Source organism: Heteronotia binoei, chromosome 17 (genome assembly GCF_032191835.1).
Source record: "Heteronotia binoei isolate CCM8104 ecotype False Entrance Well chromosome 17, APGP_CSIRO_Hbin_v1, whole genome shotgun sequence".
Taxonomy (NCBI): Eukaryota; Metazoa; Chordata; class Lepidosauria; order Squamata; family Gekkonidae; genus Heteronotia; species Heteronotia binoei.
In genome coordinates, this window is record NC_083239.1 from 18453999 (window position 1) to 18467539 (window position 13541).

The following is a 13541-nucleotide window of genomic DNA, read 5'->3' on the forward strand; positions in this document are numbered from 1 at the left end:
ATATCTGCTACAGTCATGTTGTCACACTCCAGCTTTTGCTTTGCACACTCTTCCTGGAGCTGTGGCTTTGTCATCTTCAGGATGTCCCGTCTCTTGGCACGCTCCATCCTAACTAAACCAACTTTCCCTACTCCAGTTGACCCGAAAATAAAACAAAAACTCCGTTGCTTCCTCTGGGTGCTTGCACATATCAAAACAAAAATGCCTGGCCAATCAAGTTTTCTGTTTGTTCTGAGCCCACTGCTGCCACCAAATGTGACGGAATGGCCCCGGTCTGCCTACCAGACCCCGTTCCCCGAGCCCCCCCTTTTCTTTTTAGGGAGCTATTTCTCCTCCGGCCACTTGGGCTCGCTGCCACCACCTGCTCAGCCCAGGGGTTCGGACTGAGAGGAACAGGACTCCCAATCCCCCTCTCCAGATTTGAGGTCAAGCCTCAAGGTCCTCTGTCACCCTGTACTTGGGTATCACAGAGACCACAGCACTTCTTCAGGGAACCCCTGGAGGATTGGCACCTTATCCAACTACATGCCTTCCCCCTTCCCCAGGGCCCCCTTCATAAAGCAGCGTGGTCTAAAGCGGTTGGAGATCTATGTGGTACAAAGTTTGACTGCCAGCATTCAAAACAGGAAAAATACTTAATTAGAAGAGAAAAAGAAAAAAACAAAAACAGTTGCATGTAAAAGTTTAGCACAGCACCTGAACAGCAACCTGAAGGACAAATAAAAGGTGGATTTAAACGTCCCTGGTCTAAACTTGCCCTGCCTTGTGAAGGACTTCCTCGGTCTGACTCCTCCTCTCCCCCAGGAGAAGGCCTCTCCCACAGTCAGGAGCCCACAGACTGACAACCTCTCTCCTTAAGTGCCAGCCAAGAACTGCCCTTTTCCCACCTAACTCCAATAAAAAAAAGAATGTCCTGCCCCTCTAGGAGGCTTTCCCCCTAGAGGCGATAGTTTAACTCCAGAAGGGAGGAGGGAATGAAGGGAAGGCTAGGCCACAAAGCCTGCCTTAGGAGTTTCATGTTCCCTCCCAACCAAATACCACCATTAACTCAGATGGCATTTCTCCACAGGCTGCATTACATTTCAAGCTGGCAGAACGTAGAGGAGCATCCAGGGGACATTCCCTACAACTTTGATATCTCTAGCTTGCACAGAATCCGTTCTACGCACTCCTGGACCTCCTGAACCTGTACCTGTCATTTACCCAGAAAGCACTTTTTTGGGGGCACCTTCTTTGGGGAGGCATAACTTGGACCCTGTAAATCCTCTCCTCACCAAAAAGGAGAGTCAATTGGAGATCTCCTGGGAGTTTGGTGTCTCTAGTATGCCAGGGGGCATTCTACTGTGTCATGAACCTTACTGGTTTGTTTAGCAGCTAAAACTTCATGATGGTTCATGAACCACACACACTATGAACCAAACTGTATTTTCCTGGTTCATGCCCATCTGTAAACATGTCTCAGGCAAATCATTTCTGCCCCCCCCCCCCCAGTAATAGCAGACTGACAGTGCCAGCCTAAGCAGAGTGACACTCTTGTAAGCTCACTGACTTCAGTTTAGAAGGGTATAACCTTGCCTCAGATGGCCCTGTTCGTGACCTGTCTCATAGGGTTGCTGTTCAACAGCAAAGCTCTATTAACTTCAGGAAAGCCCCAAGAGTAAGGTGCTCTGATTTCCCCACTGACACTCAGTGAATATGTACCCTGTGTACTCATATCCAGTTTATCATTTTCATGATGGTAGTGGTGATAATTCTCTCCTGGATATCCATAACAGAACTACAGCTCCCAGGATTCCCTAGGGAGAAGTAATGCTTATCACACTCTTTTAAGTGTGTAGCGTAGATATGCCCTGAGAGCTGATCTTACATGCAAACTCAGTTGTTATAACTGCAATAGATAATCCCTAGTACTATGGTTAGAATAGACACTAGACAGTGGAGATTGGGTGCATTTACATAAGATGCAGAGACGTACATACACAGGTGCATGCTGGTTTTTAAAGCCAGGAATGGCACACTCACTCAGTAGTTTGAACCAGAGGGGTGCTACCAAGCCTCAGAATCATGGGGCCTTTGGGATTGCGGATTTTCTTGATGGCTGAGGTCTTCAGGAAGGCAAACCTTCTAATGAGATTAAATCCTGTAAAACAGACACAGAAGAAAGGGTCAAGCCAGGTGTGCATGTGTTCACACGCCTATGGAATAGACACAATTCCTAGTGTCTGTGTATGTGTAGACTGCTGGTATAAGCTTAATAGAGATCTTATTTTATATTAATGGATATCTAAGTGCTGTCAAATCTGAACTGATTTATGGTGCTCCCAGCAAGAGGCTTTCAAGCAAGTAGAAAAAGAGGTGGTTTGCTATTGCCTTCCTCTTCAGTGGTTTCCTGGGTGGTCCCCCTGCACTCCCCAAGACCAGGCTGGACAGCAATAGCACACTAAAGATTTGTTGGGACCCTCTTCCTGCCAAATTTCCAGGGAATATATACAGAAACCAAAAAACATCTGTGACCAGACTACCCAACTATTTAATACTTTTTAATATATTTATATGCTTTTAAAATATAAAACTGCTTCAATATATTTAATATAAAAGTCCACATTGACAACCATAAAATACAATACATCCTTATAAACACAGCCCATAATAAACTGATACAGCATACAAATAACTAGTTAATAATATAATAGACGTGTTTCGTGTTCCCACTTCTTCAGTATTATGATATCTTCCACTTGTGCTGTATATTACAAGGGAGTAAGCCAGTTCCTTTTATTAGAAGCATAGCAAAGCCTTCAACTCCATTGCTGGCCAAAAAACTCTTCATATAAGTAATGAGGCTTCATGAAGGAAATACTTTGAAAATATAAATAACAAAACTCTAATATAGGTTGTTTATGAACTAATATAATATATTTCAAAGACCCAGGGATGAAACCAAAACTTTATCTCAAAACAATTTGGCTATTATAGGGAGCATACACTCTTAAAAACTCACCCATTGTTGCACTATATTTTTTTCTATAAGGAGCAAGCCACTTATATATATGTGATTCCAAATCTTCACTTTTTACATATGGCATGATGCCCTGGGCCTTTGAAATATATTATATTAGTTCATAAACAACCTATATTAGAATTTTGTTATTTATATTTTCAAGGTATTTCCTTCATGAAGCCTCATTACTTATATGAAGAGTTTTATGGCTAGCAATGGTGTTGAAGGCTTTGCTATGCTTCTAATAAAAGGAACTGGCTTACTCCCTTGTAATATACAGCACAAGTGGAAGATATCATAATACTGAAGAAGTGGGAACACGAAACGCGTCTATTATATTATTAACTAGTTATTTGTATGTTGTATCAGTTTATTATGGGCTCTGTTTATAAGGATGTATTGTATTTTATGGTTGTCAATGTGGACTTTTGTATTAAATATATTAAGTTTGAAGCAGTTTTATATTTAAAAAGCATATAAATATATTAAAAAGTATTAAATAGTTGGGTAGTCTGGTCACAGATGTTTTTTGGTTTCTGCATATATCCTTACTGTGATTCCCTTGTTGTTCTTACTAAATTTCCAGGGAAGGAAGAGAAAGAGAGAGAAGTTTCTGGCGATGAAAAAGATGCCTCCAGGAAAGACAAAACATACTCACCAGTTATATTTACATGGCTGTTGCTGCTTGGGTCCAACCGGAGACCTTCCTGCCGCATTTCTGGACATTTCTCTCCTACAAGATACACAATGAAATGCTTGTCAAGTGCTTTGATTAATATGTTTGAAGAAATACTAATGACTGCTGTGTTTACATGGGTAAGGATGAACAAGCTAAAACTGAATCCTGACAAAAAAGGAGGAGGAGGAAGAGGATTTATACCCAGCCCCTCGTTTGGAGTCTCAGAGCAGTTTACAATCTCTTTCCCTTCCTCTCCCCACAACAGACATCCTGTGAGGTAGGCGGGGCTGAGGGAGCTCTGAGAGAACTGATCTTGAGAGAATAGCTCTGAGAGAACTGTGACTGACCCAAGGTCACCCAGCTGGCTGCATGAGGAGGCGTGGGGAATCAAACCCAGTTCTTCAGATTACAATCCACTGCTCTTATCCACTACACCAAACTGGCTCTCAAGGCAGAGCTGATGCTGGTTGGGAAGCCTGAGGGTCTTCGATGACATTGTGCTTCCCACTTTCACTGGGCTTCAACTGAACCTTGCTGACTCAGTTCAGAGCCTGGGGGTTATAATGGACCCAAGCACATCCTGGGAGGAGCCAGCATACTTTGACTCAAGATGGTTAAGAATGAGTGAGAACATAAGAATATGTACACAACCCGTTTGAATATCTGACGAAGCTACAAGTGAAACGGCCGGTTTCAGCCTGTGGCCCCCGTGATTATCTTAGATATTTGGGGTACAGCCTTTGTCTCCACTGACAACCACTAAAGAGCACTGGTTTCACTTCTAAATCACTAAAATGGCTGCAGTAGAGTTTAATATGTTTTGAACTGCTGTTCTGACGTCTCCTGATCACAGCGGGAGCTTGTCGGGTCAAAGTGAAGAAAGAAAGAAAAAACACACATCGAGTTGTTTATGTTTGTTTATTTGCACATTTTGAATGTTGTATCTTAATACTCTGAATATTATATTTGTAATTTTGTACAAACTGTTGCTTGCCAGTAATTTACAGTCATGAGCCTTCGGGTTTCCCTGCCGGTTATAATGAACCCTGCATTATTGTTGAAGAAATAATCCAACTGCAATAAATGTTTTCTTCCATTTAGCCCAGAAGATAGCCCCCTACCTCAGCTTGGCCAATCTGGTAATTTAGATCCACACCCAGTAACATTGAGTCTAGACTACTGTAATGTACTTTACACCGGTATGCTCTTGCAGTCAAGCTTGGAAACTCCAGTTGGTGCAGAACACCATAGCCTGATTACTAATAGGAACTAGGTGGATTATGCATTATTACATCCATTCAAAAGTCACTTCATTGGTCAGAGATCAGATACCAGGCTCAGTTCAAGGTACAGGTTATCCTCACAAAGCCCTTTGTGGCCTTGGACCTGCAGGACTGCCCCTTTTGCTATGCTCTGCTGAACAAAGGCTTCTGAAGATGCCACTATTGCAAATAAGCAATATTAACAAACGACCCATCTACATGCACTCTCTGCTGTGGTTCACCCTTTGCAGAATGGCCTTCCTAAGGAGATCAGGAAGCCTCCAGCACTTATATAATTCTATAAAATGAGTACAATAGAAACATTTAGGGCGGCATTTTTATAAATGAAACTGGGACTGGTTCAGGGCAGTGCTTTTATAAAGGGAACAGGTCTGTAGTCTGTTCTTCTAATTATTGTCTGTATTATCTTACTCTTAATGCATTTTCTGCTTTTGCAATTCCATTTTCTGTAGAATTCAGGTCATGCCAGGATGCTTTATAATGTTTTTGTTTGCCGTGTTTTCTAATTTTATAATCCTAGTCTTACTGTGATGTTTCCTGGATATTTTATGCTGTCTAACAGCATTGTCTTATGTTTTGCAATCCACCTTGAGTCTCAGTGAGAAAGGTGGGCTGTAAATCAATCAATCATACAAAGAGGTCTGTCTGCAATCTTTTATTCTCTGGAATTTCATTTAAATGAACATTTCATTTAATTGGAACTTTAAAAATCATATCTGGTGCAGGGGACTGGGAACTAGCAAACAGCAACCCTCCTCAAATTTAAGTTTAAATGTATTTAAATGGTAGATTCTCCTTCTCTGCCCTGCCCCCACAGGAAGAAAAACCTGCAGACAACCATTTTGCTGCAGCACCTGCTAATTTTTCTAAAAATTCTGCAGGTGCTTGCAGGCTCAGCAAGGATTGGGGACCACTGTTATAGGTGATGTCAGCATACCCTAAGAAACTTAACATGCACAGAATGGGGTCCCAAGAATCTTTTCAATAAGCAGGAGTAACGCTGAATGTAATGCCATGGGTTTGAATTCTCTTTACTAAAGATCAGTCCTTCACATCTGACAGGATTGTCTTAACCACTGTTGATATCGCCTATATGGGCCATTAGTATCAGGAAGGGGCTTTGGCCAAAAGCTTGCTGGGGCTTTGTCCAGTCCTAAATGAAAGAGGTGGTAGATGGATGTTGGTGTGAGAGGACATCATAGTTTCAGACACTGGGGTGGGGAGAGAGAGAGTGAGTCAGGAAGATACTTTTGGGAATTGGCTGAAGCACCTTGGAGATGCAGGGTGTCCCTTTGTTTCTTTCTGGGGGATCTGACACCAGACGGGGGATGTGTTGTGCTTAGGAGTGCCTCTGTGCCTCCAAGCCAGGGATGTGGAATGGTACAGCCCCATCTCAGAAGCTAAGAAGAGTGGGTACTTGGATGGGAGACTGCCAAGGAAGACTCTGTAGAGAAAGGCAGTGGCAAACTGTAGTGGCTATGGGGTTAGAGACGCAGGACGGTTCTGAGGCTGAAGAATATCTAATCCCCTACTCTGGCCTCTCATATAGATTCTTTATACCCCATGCACCCACAACCAAATAAAAAGGGGGACATAAGCATAAATTAAAGACAGGTGGTGTATATAAGCTATGTGCTCCCTAAAGGTCTCTTATTTGGAAACTTGCTAGACAAAGGCTTTACTTATATGTGAGGTAAACAGAGACTTCTGTTTCTTAGGGGTTTTTTGTCTTGGCAGAAAAGACACAGAGTGAGGTGAACAACAATGGTTTATTTAACAAAAAAGTATTATATAAGGTAAATATGATGTATGGATAACTTAAATACATAAAGCTGGCTCTCCAGTAAAGTAAATAACCCCTGAGGGGAGCTGTGATTTTCTCTGGACAGGGTACCTCAGCAGTCTCAAGGATGCTCTTTTCTCTCACAGAGCCCCTTACCACAGAACCTACACACACACACTAGGAATGATGGGATCTTAATGAGATGCTTATTTGTCACACAAAAATGAGCTTTCTTCCCTAAGCCGACCCCAAAACACAAACTAAAAAAAACAAACCTGGCTAAGCAGATGCTCCTTTCCAGAGTCACAAAGTATTTATCCAAAAGTAAAAGAAAGTTTTTCTTCATAATTTTTAAGGCTCAGGATTGACTGACTCACTCCCATCCAGTAGAGTTCCATAGGCTCTGGTTGGCTGACAATCACCTGGATTTTCATGGAGTCTAAATCACATGGATTGATCCAGAGTCCTGGAGGAGTGGTAGGACTTTTAAGGGTGATCCCAACACAAACTTCTCACTTACCTTCAACACCCCTTAACTGGAGTCACTGCAAGTCAGTTGCAACCTGATGGCGTTTACCATCATGCTTGCTATGAACATATGCAGCTGCCTTATATTGAATCAGACCCTCGGTCCATCAAAGTCAGTATTGTCTACTCAGACAGGCAGCGGCTCTCCAGGGTCTCAAGCGAGGTTTTTCACACCTATTTGCCTGGACCCTTTTTAGTTGGAGATGCCGGGGATTGAACCTGGGACCTTCTGCTTACCAAGCAGATGCTCTACCACTGAGCCACCGTCCCTCCCCTCTATATACAAACATACCATAAGTCCTCAATGCTTTTTCCTCCAAAGGGAATGCTGTCCCTTGGAGAAGAGTATGTGCATAACAGAACTCTGTGTGCAAATGCACCTAGTTGATATTTTGTAAACTATCCCCTTGGTACATCGCTGTTCCTATTTTCATCTCAGACACTTGGGTGCCTTGGCTGGAGCAGCACGCCCAGGTGAAGATATCCAGGTGATTCTCAATGTAAGCATAGAGTTATGAATGTAAGAATGTCACCATTCCAAACTATGAAATGTTGGCAGGTGTGAGGCATGGGAGGGGTGGCTATAGCACTGCAAGCCAACACAACACCAGTCCCTTCCTTCTGACGGGGGGTGGACTGGGAGGCAAAAACAGCCCTCGAAAGCACTTCCACAAATGAAGGGAGGGAGGGAGAAAGAGACCCAGATCCACCTCCCTGACAGGACAGGGAAAGAACAGGCTTGCTGTGGCTTCTGCCTGGCTCATGCCTGTCCATATGTTGGGCAGGGGTTGCCAGAACTCTTCTTCATTCCCATCTGCCGTGTGCATGGAGTTGCCAACCCTCAGGTAGGGCCTGGAGATCTCCTGCACTTACAACTGATCTACAGACAACAGAGATCAGTTTCCTTGTGAAAAAATAGCAGCTTTGGAAGGTGGAACCTGCTGAGGTACCTCCTCTCCCCAGGATCCATCTCCAAAATCTCCAGGTTTTTCCCCACCAAGAGCTGGAAACCCTAGTGAGGTGGGGGCTGCTGGCTGCTTCCAATGGCAGTGGCTCCCACCTACTTTGCATGAGCCTGCCCAGGGGACAGTCCCTCCCAAGCCATCAGCCCAACAGGATTTCCCCCAGTTTGCCTTAGCAGTCAATCCATCCCTGCCTCTTCATGTTTTCTGCTACTGTTGCAAAGTTGGCTATGTCCCTGATTAAGTCAGTGTTTGTATGATACAACACAGCACTGTGAGTTCAGTCAGATTTTATCAATGGGCTTCAGAATTGCTGGGGAAAGGAGCCTGAGACAGAATGCTGGGAACTACTCCATTCTGGCAAAAGGAGGGTCGATCCTTATCTACTTTCCACATTAGATGAAACATCTTCCTGGGGGGATATTCGTCAGAAGATACTAAAGGGTGAGCAAATTCTTTCTAAGCCTTCAAAGCTGTCTCAGAGGATGAGCATGTTTTTCCCATATTTTTAGCCATGCTCACATGACATTTTACCTTCACAACAAACTTGTGAGGTAGGTTACAAAGAGTGTCAGTTGCTTGTCCAAGCTCAGCAGGGCTTGAACCCAGGTCTTCACAGTCAAAAAGCCTACCACCAGGGCTTTTTTTGTAGCAGGACCTCCTTTGCACATTAGGCCACACACCCCTGATGTAGCTAATCCTCCAACAGTTTACAGGGTTCTTAGCACAGGACCTACTGTAAATTCCAGGAGGATTGGCTACATCACGAGGTTTGGCCTAATATGCAAAGGAGTTCTTGCTGCAAAAAAAAAAAAAAAGCCCCGCCTACCACTCTGTTCATGACACCACTAGTCTTCATCTGGTATGTGTGCATGAGATTATACAAACAGATTATACCCCAACTTCACCAGCACCCCCATCTGGTTCTCATTCTGTGTGTTTTTAGGTTTAAGAGAGAAAGAGATGGAAGAGAGGAGAGAGAAGGAGAAGGAGTACAGGAAAGACACAGAACAAGAAACTAGGGACATATTATCACTAAGAACTGACATCAGTTTTATACCTGTTCAATCGGCAGGGCTTTCCCCCAAGGAATCCTGGGAATGGCAGTCTGGTGAAAATACTGAGAATATTGTTACATATTTCTGGCTTTGGCCCTTCTGCAGTTCTGAGAGTTCTTTGCAGAAGGGAAAGATTATTAAACTAGTTCAATGGAAATACAGAATAAAGCATAGGCTTCTGGGTTGTTACACAAGATTCCAAATTATGTAGAGCAAACTTCACTAGTTTCATCATTATTGTGTTTCTGTCATTCAGAGCATGCGGCATTCAGAGCATCTTTCATAATTACAGAGCCAAAGTATGATAAAATTCAGAGCAAGAGACCAACAAACAAACCAGGATAAGAAAGCTCATTTGCACAACTGAAAATATACAACTTTAACATTACTGATAATTGACATGGTGATCAATAATCCATACAGTTTCTGCAGTCCAAACACTGTTTGTTGTGAGTCCTCTACTAGGAAGTGGTACACATAAATCTCACAATAAGAAATATACCATAGAAGCATCCTCCACAACTGCTTTATTGCACTGGCATAAATCTGTGCATGATTCTCACTTGAATTATTGCCAGCCTTTCATCTCTATCATTTCCCTTTCCATAATGCATCTTCAGAAGCCTTTTAGTCCTACAAAAATCTTTGCCTACCAATCCCTTCACACACATTGGTTCTTCTAGCATTTTCCCCTCCCCAAGTATATTTTAATTCAGTCCTTGACAAATCCCAGGAGCCAGGTGACCATGGCACCAGAAAGTTCACTGTAGAGACTACCATTTCCTACAATGATTTTATTGTAGTTTTTCTGACTAATTCTCAGTGGAAATACAAAAGACTGGATCCAACCAATTCTTCTGCTGGTAAAAAAGGAAACAGAGGGTCCCCTTTAACCACCTAAAAGGCTATGTTGGGAATCGTGGGACCTGCATGGATAAAAGGCACGTAAAGTTGGGGCTGTTAGCAACACTTTTGTCATAGTGAAGAGGTTAGGATTAGGTTTTGCGGTTGCAATCATTATTAGAACACATGGTCACTAAAATCTGAATGCCTGAAGGCTGAAAAATGAGTCTGGCTTCTAAGTATTCTAGACTGGCTCCCTGAGCCAAAGAAAATTTGTCAATGCCTGCCTCAACTTAAAGATTTCTTATTCTTTTTGAAGAGCCATATGGCACTGTATTGAGCCACACTTGGCTGTGGAGCCATCAGTGGCAGGCCCTTGATTTATTCCCCCTCCCCTTCTCCACTAATTCCTTTCCATGATTCCTGCCAGGCCATTAATTTGGCCCTTGCCCCCAGAGGGCAGGAGGTCTCAACCCCACGTTGATGAAGCAGTTTTATATCACCTTCCTTTCCCATGCTTTTAGCAGAAATATTTCTGGTACTTGTGATCCAAGATGGGGGGAGGATGGTCCAGGCCTTTATCTGGACTGGATTAAAGGCACCACCTGTTCCAGAAGGCTTTGGACTTTAGACTCTTATAGGGATTTACTTGTTGGCACAGCTGCCTGAAAGTGACTTCTCTTACTGGAGTAGTGAAGTTTTTTTGGCACTGACCGGGATGGCCCGAGCTAGCTTTATCTCATCAGATCTCAAAAACTAAGCAGGGTTGGCCCTAGTTTGTACCTGGATGAGAAAACTCCAAGGAAGTCCAGTACTACTATGCAGAGGCAGGCAATGGCAAACCACTGCAAACCCAATGGTGTTGCCATAATTTGGTTGTGATTTGATGGCACTTTCCACAACTGAGGGTTTTTGACTTTATGTTGTTTTTAAATTGAGTTTTGAACCACTTTGTGGACTAGTTATGGCAGAAACATGGCTGACAACTTTGACTAAATAACCACAGCACCCACAACAATCAAACAGTGAATCTTCCAGAATCTAATTACTCTGACTCCCTCCCTCCCCATCTCAAACCAAACACTGCAGCAGGGCTAATGTATGTGTGTTATTTTACTCAAAGTGATGGAAAAGTCTGAAGCCAGAAGCATCTTGTGTGATTTCAAGGTGGCATTGCTGTCAACAAAGGGCTGATGTATATCTTAAAAGGAAAAATGGGACAACACTTCACATGCTCCTCCAGTTATTATCTCTGCCTTGGAAATGGAAAAGTTGCCTCATTCTTCAACAATGCCCCTTCTGCCTCCATGATTGGGCAGAGAGAAGTGTTCTCCTCCTAGTAATAGACTTAAAACAAACCAAAGAAATGCCTTCTTCCCCCAATACATGTGTAATTTGTGGACAGGATATAAAGTTACACAAATTCAGGTAAGACAGGCGTATCAATGGTCAAACAGAGCCTCCAGTTTTACAGGCAGCATACCTTTGAATAACAAAGTAATACTTAGCATTTATACTTAGATTTTAGTGTTCGAAGTGAGCCACCTGCTCACCAGATGCTTGTTGGAACCAACAAAAGTTGCATTCACATAGTGATGCTTCTCCATAGAGCATCCCCATACCATTTTTCCCCTCCTTGTTCCTTGAGACACCTGCTCCTGTGCCACTGGAAGGCTTTTTCAGACTTAAAAAAGGGGTAATTGCTATACTGCTATGACACTTAAGTGATGCAACAATTGCTGGGTTTTTAAAAAAGGCCTTTGTGGTGCAGGGCAGGGATATGGTTGGGGAAGTGAGGAAAGACAAGTATTGTGGATGTGGGCAGGACTTGCAAAAATACACACCTTCCCACCCCAAAAAAACATATGCACATGCTCTGATTGCAATCTTTTTCAAATGATTTCATCAAGCCAAGTTTGGAAAAGATCAAAGCAAAGCAGGAGAAAACCAGAATAGAGGACTACTGGGAAATGCTGTTGTATGAATCCTCCAAAGAAAACCTGCTCTTATTTGGGCACCCAGCCAAAGCCAAACCTCTGTGGGGAAGCAGTCAGGGATAAGGGGCTGTCACTGCATGTGATTTTCCCAGAAGCACTTCCCAGAAGCCTCTGGGAGCAAAATGCTGTAGAAAAACATCAGAAGAGACTTGCTGGATGAGACCAGTGGGCTATCTAGTCCAGCAACCTGTTTTACACCACGGCCAAACATTTGCCCTGGAGGACCAAAAAACAGGGCATAGAGACCCAAACCTTATCCAGATGCTACCTCTTAGCACTGCTATTAGGTTGGCTCCTTTTCAATACAGAGGTTCTCTTTAGTCACCATGGCTAGCAGCTGATGGATCTCTCCTCCATGAATCCTGTCTAGCCCCCTTTCTAATGCTATCCACATTTGTGGCCACTGGAAGGGATTTCCAGAATTTCCATCCTTGTTGAGCAAAGAAGTAAATCCATGTGTCTGTTCTGACTCTTATAATCCATCTACTTTAATAGGTCCTCCCCTATCCCCGGCAAGTGCTAGCATTACAGACGAAGGGAAAAAAGCTCTCTCAGGTCTTCAGTTTGATCCTGTTGGGCTCTTCTCATGTTCTTGGGTGCCAAAGCAGAGCCACAAGCCACAAGGGCAAAAGTGACCCTTCCTGGGTGATTGCTTTCGGAAGTGGGAAATGCATTTTTCCTGGTGAGTCAACTCCCATAATCACAGGCTGAAAAGCAGCTGTGGCCAGGGTTCGCTGCTCAGGGTTTTTATAAAGGGACAGCACTGCTTCCGAAAAATTGCTCCCAAGGGATCTTCCAAAGAGTCTGGGCTGCAACATCTGGCTCTTGTCTTGCTGCCAAATCCAGTTTAAAAAAAACACTTAAAAAGGGAGCCAATGGGTTTGCGTGGGCTGTAGGATGCCCTTGGGCCGGTCAGCTGAGATTCTTTCTAAGCAGCTAAAGGGAAATGCAAAATGTTAAACTGTTGCCACCAAAATTTCACCTAAAGCAAACTTCACAGTGGATTTGATGGTTCCCCTTCAGGCAGAACATCTGAAAAACTTCAGGAAATTGATTAGCAACATTTCTCAATAAAGGAAGAAGTGGGAAAAAGTCCTAGTAATCTTAAATTACCTCTGGATCTTGCCTAAATTGACATTCATATAGAGTTTGGAGGTTTTCTTATGTCACTGAACTTGAGGAATTTTGGGAGAAGCCAAAAGAGTTTGAATGAAACCAAAAACTCAAAAAAGAAGACAATGAGAAAGAGCACAGAGGGGAATTACCCATAGCTAGGAGCTAGACAGGCGAACAAGACTGAAACTCATAGGTGGATATGAAATAACTCCCCAGGCATTTAGTCCTTAGTGATGTTCTTCTTCAAAAGAAACTGAAGTTTGGCTGCAGTCATCTACTTCTTAGTGATAC

At 43.2% G+C, this 13541-nt stretch overlaps 1 protein-coding gene across 1 annotated transcript in view; it reads right to left on the reverse strand.

The window, feature by feature from the left end:
* Window positions 1-13541, reverse strand: part of COL16A1 (collagen type XVI alpha 1 chain) — a 259550-nt gene that overhangs the window by 225809 nt on the left and 20200 nt on the right. The window contains exons 3-4 of the mRNA XM_060258217.1: window positions 3660-3734; window positions 2023-2140 (exon numbers count right to left, since the gene is read on the reverse strand). Of these exons, the coding sequence (XP_060114200.1) occupies window positions 2023-2140; window positions 3660-3734 (193 nt within the window). The remainder of the gene's footprint in view (window positions 1-2022; window positions 2141-3659; window positions 3735-13541) is intronic.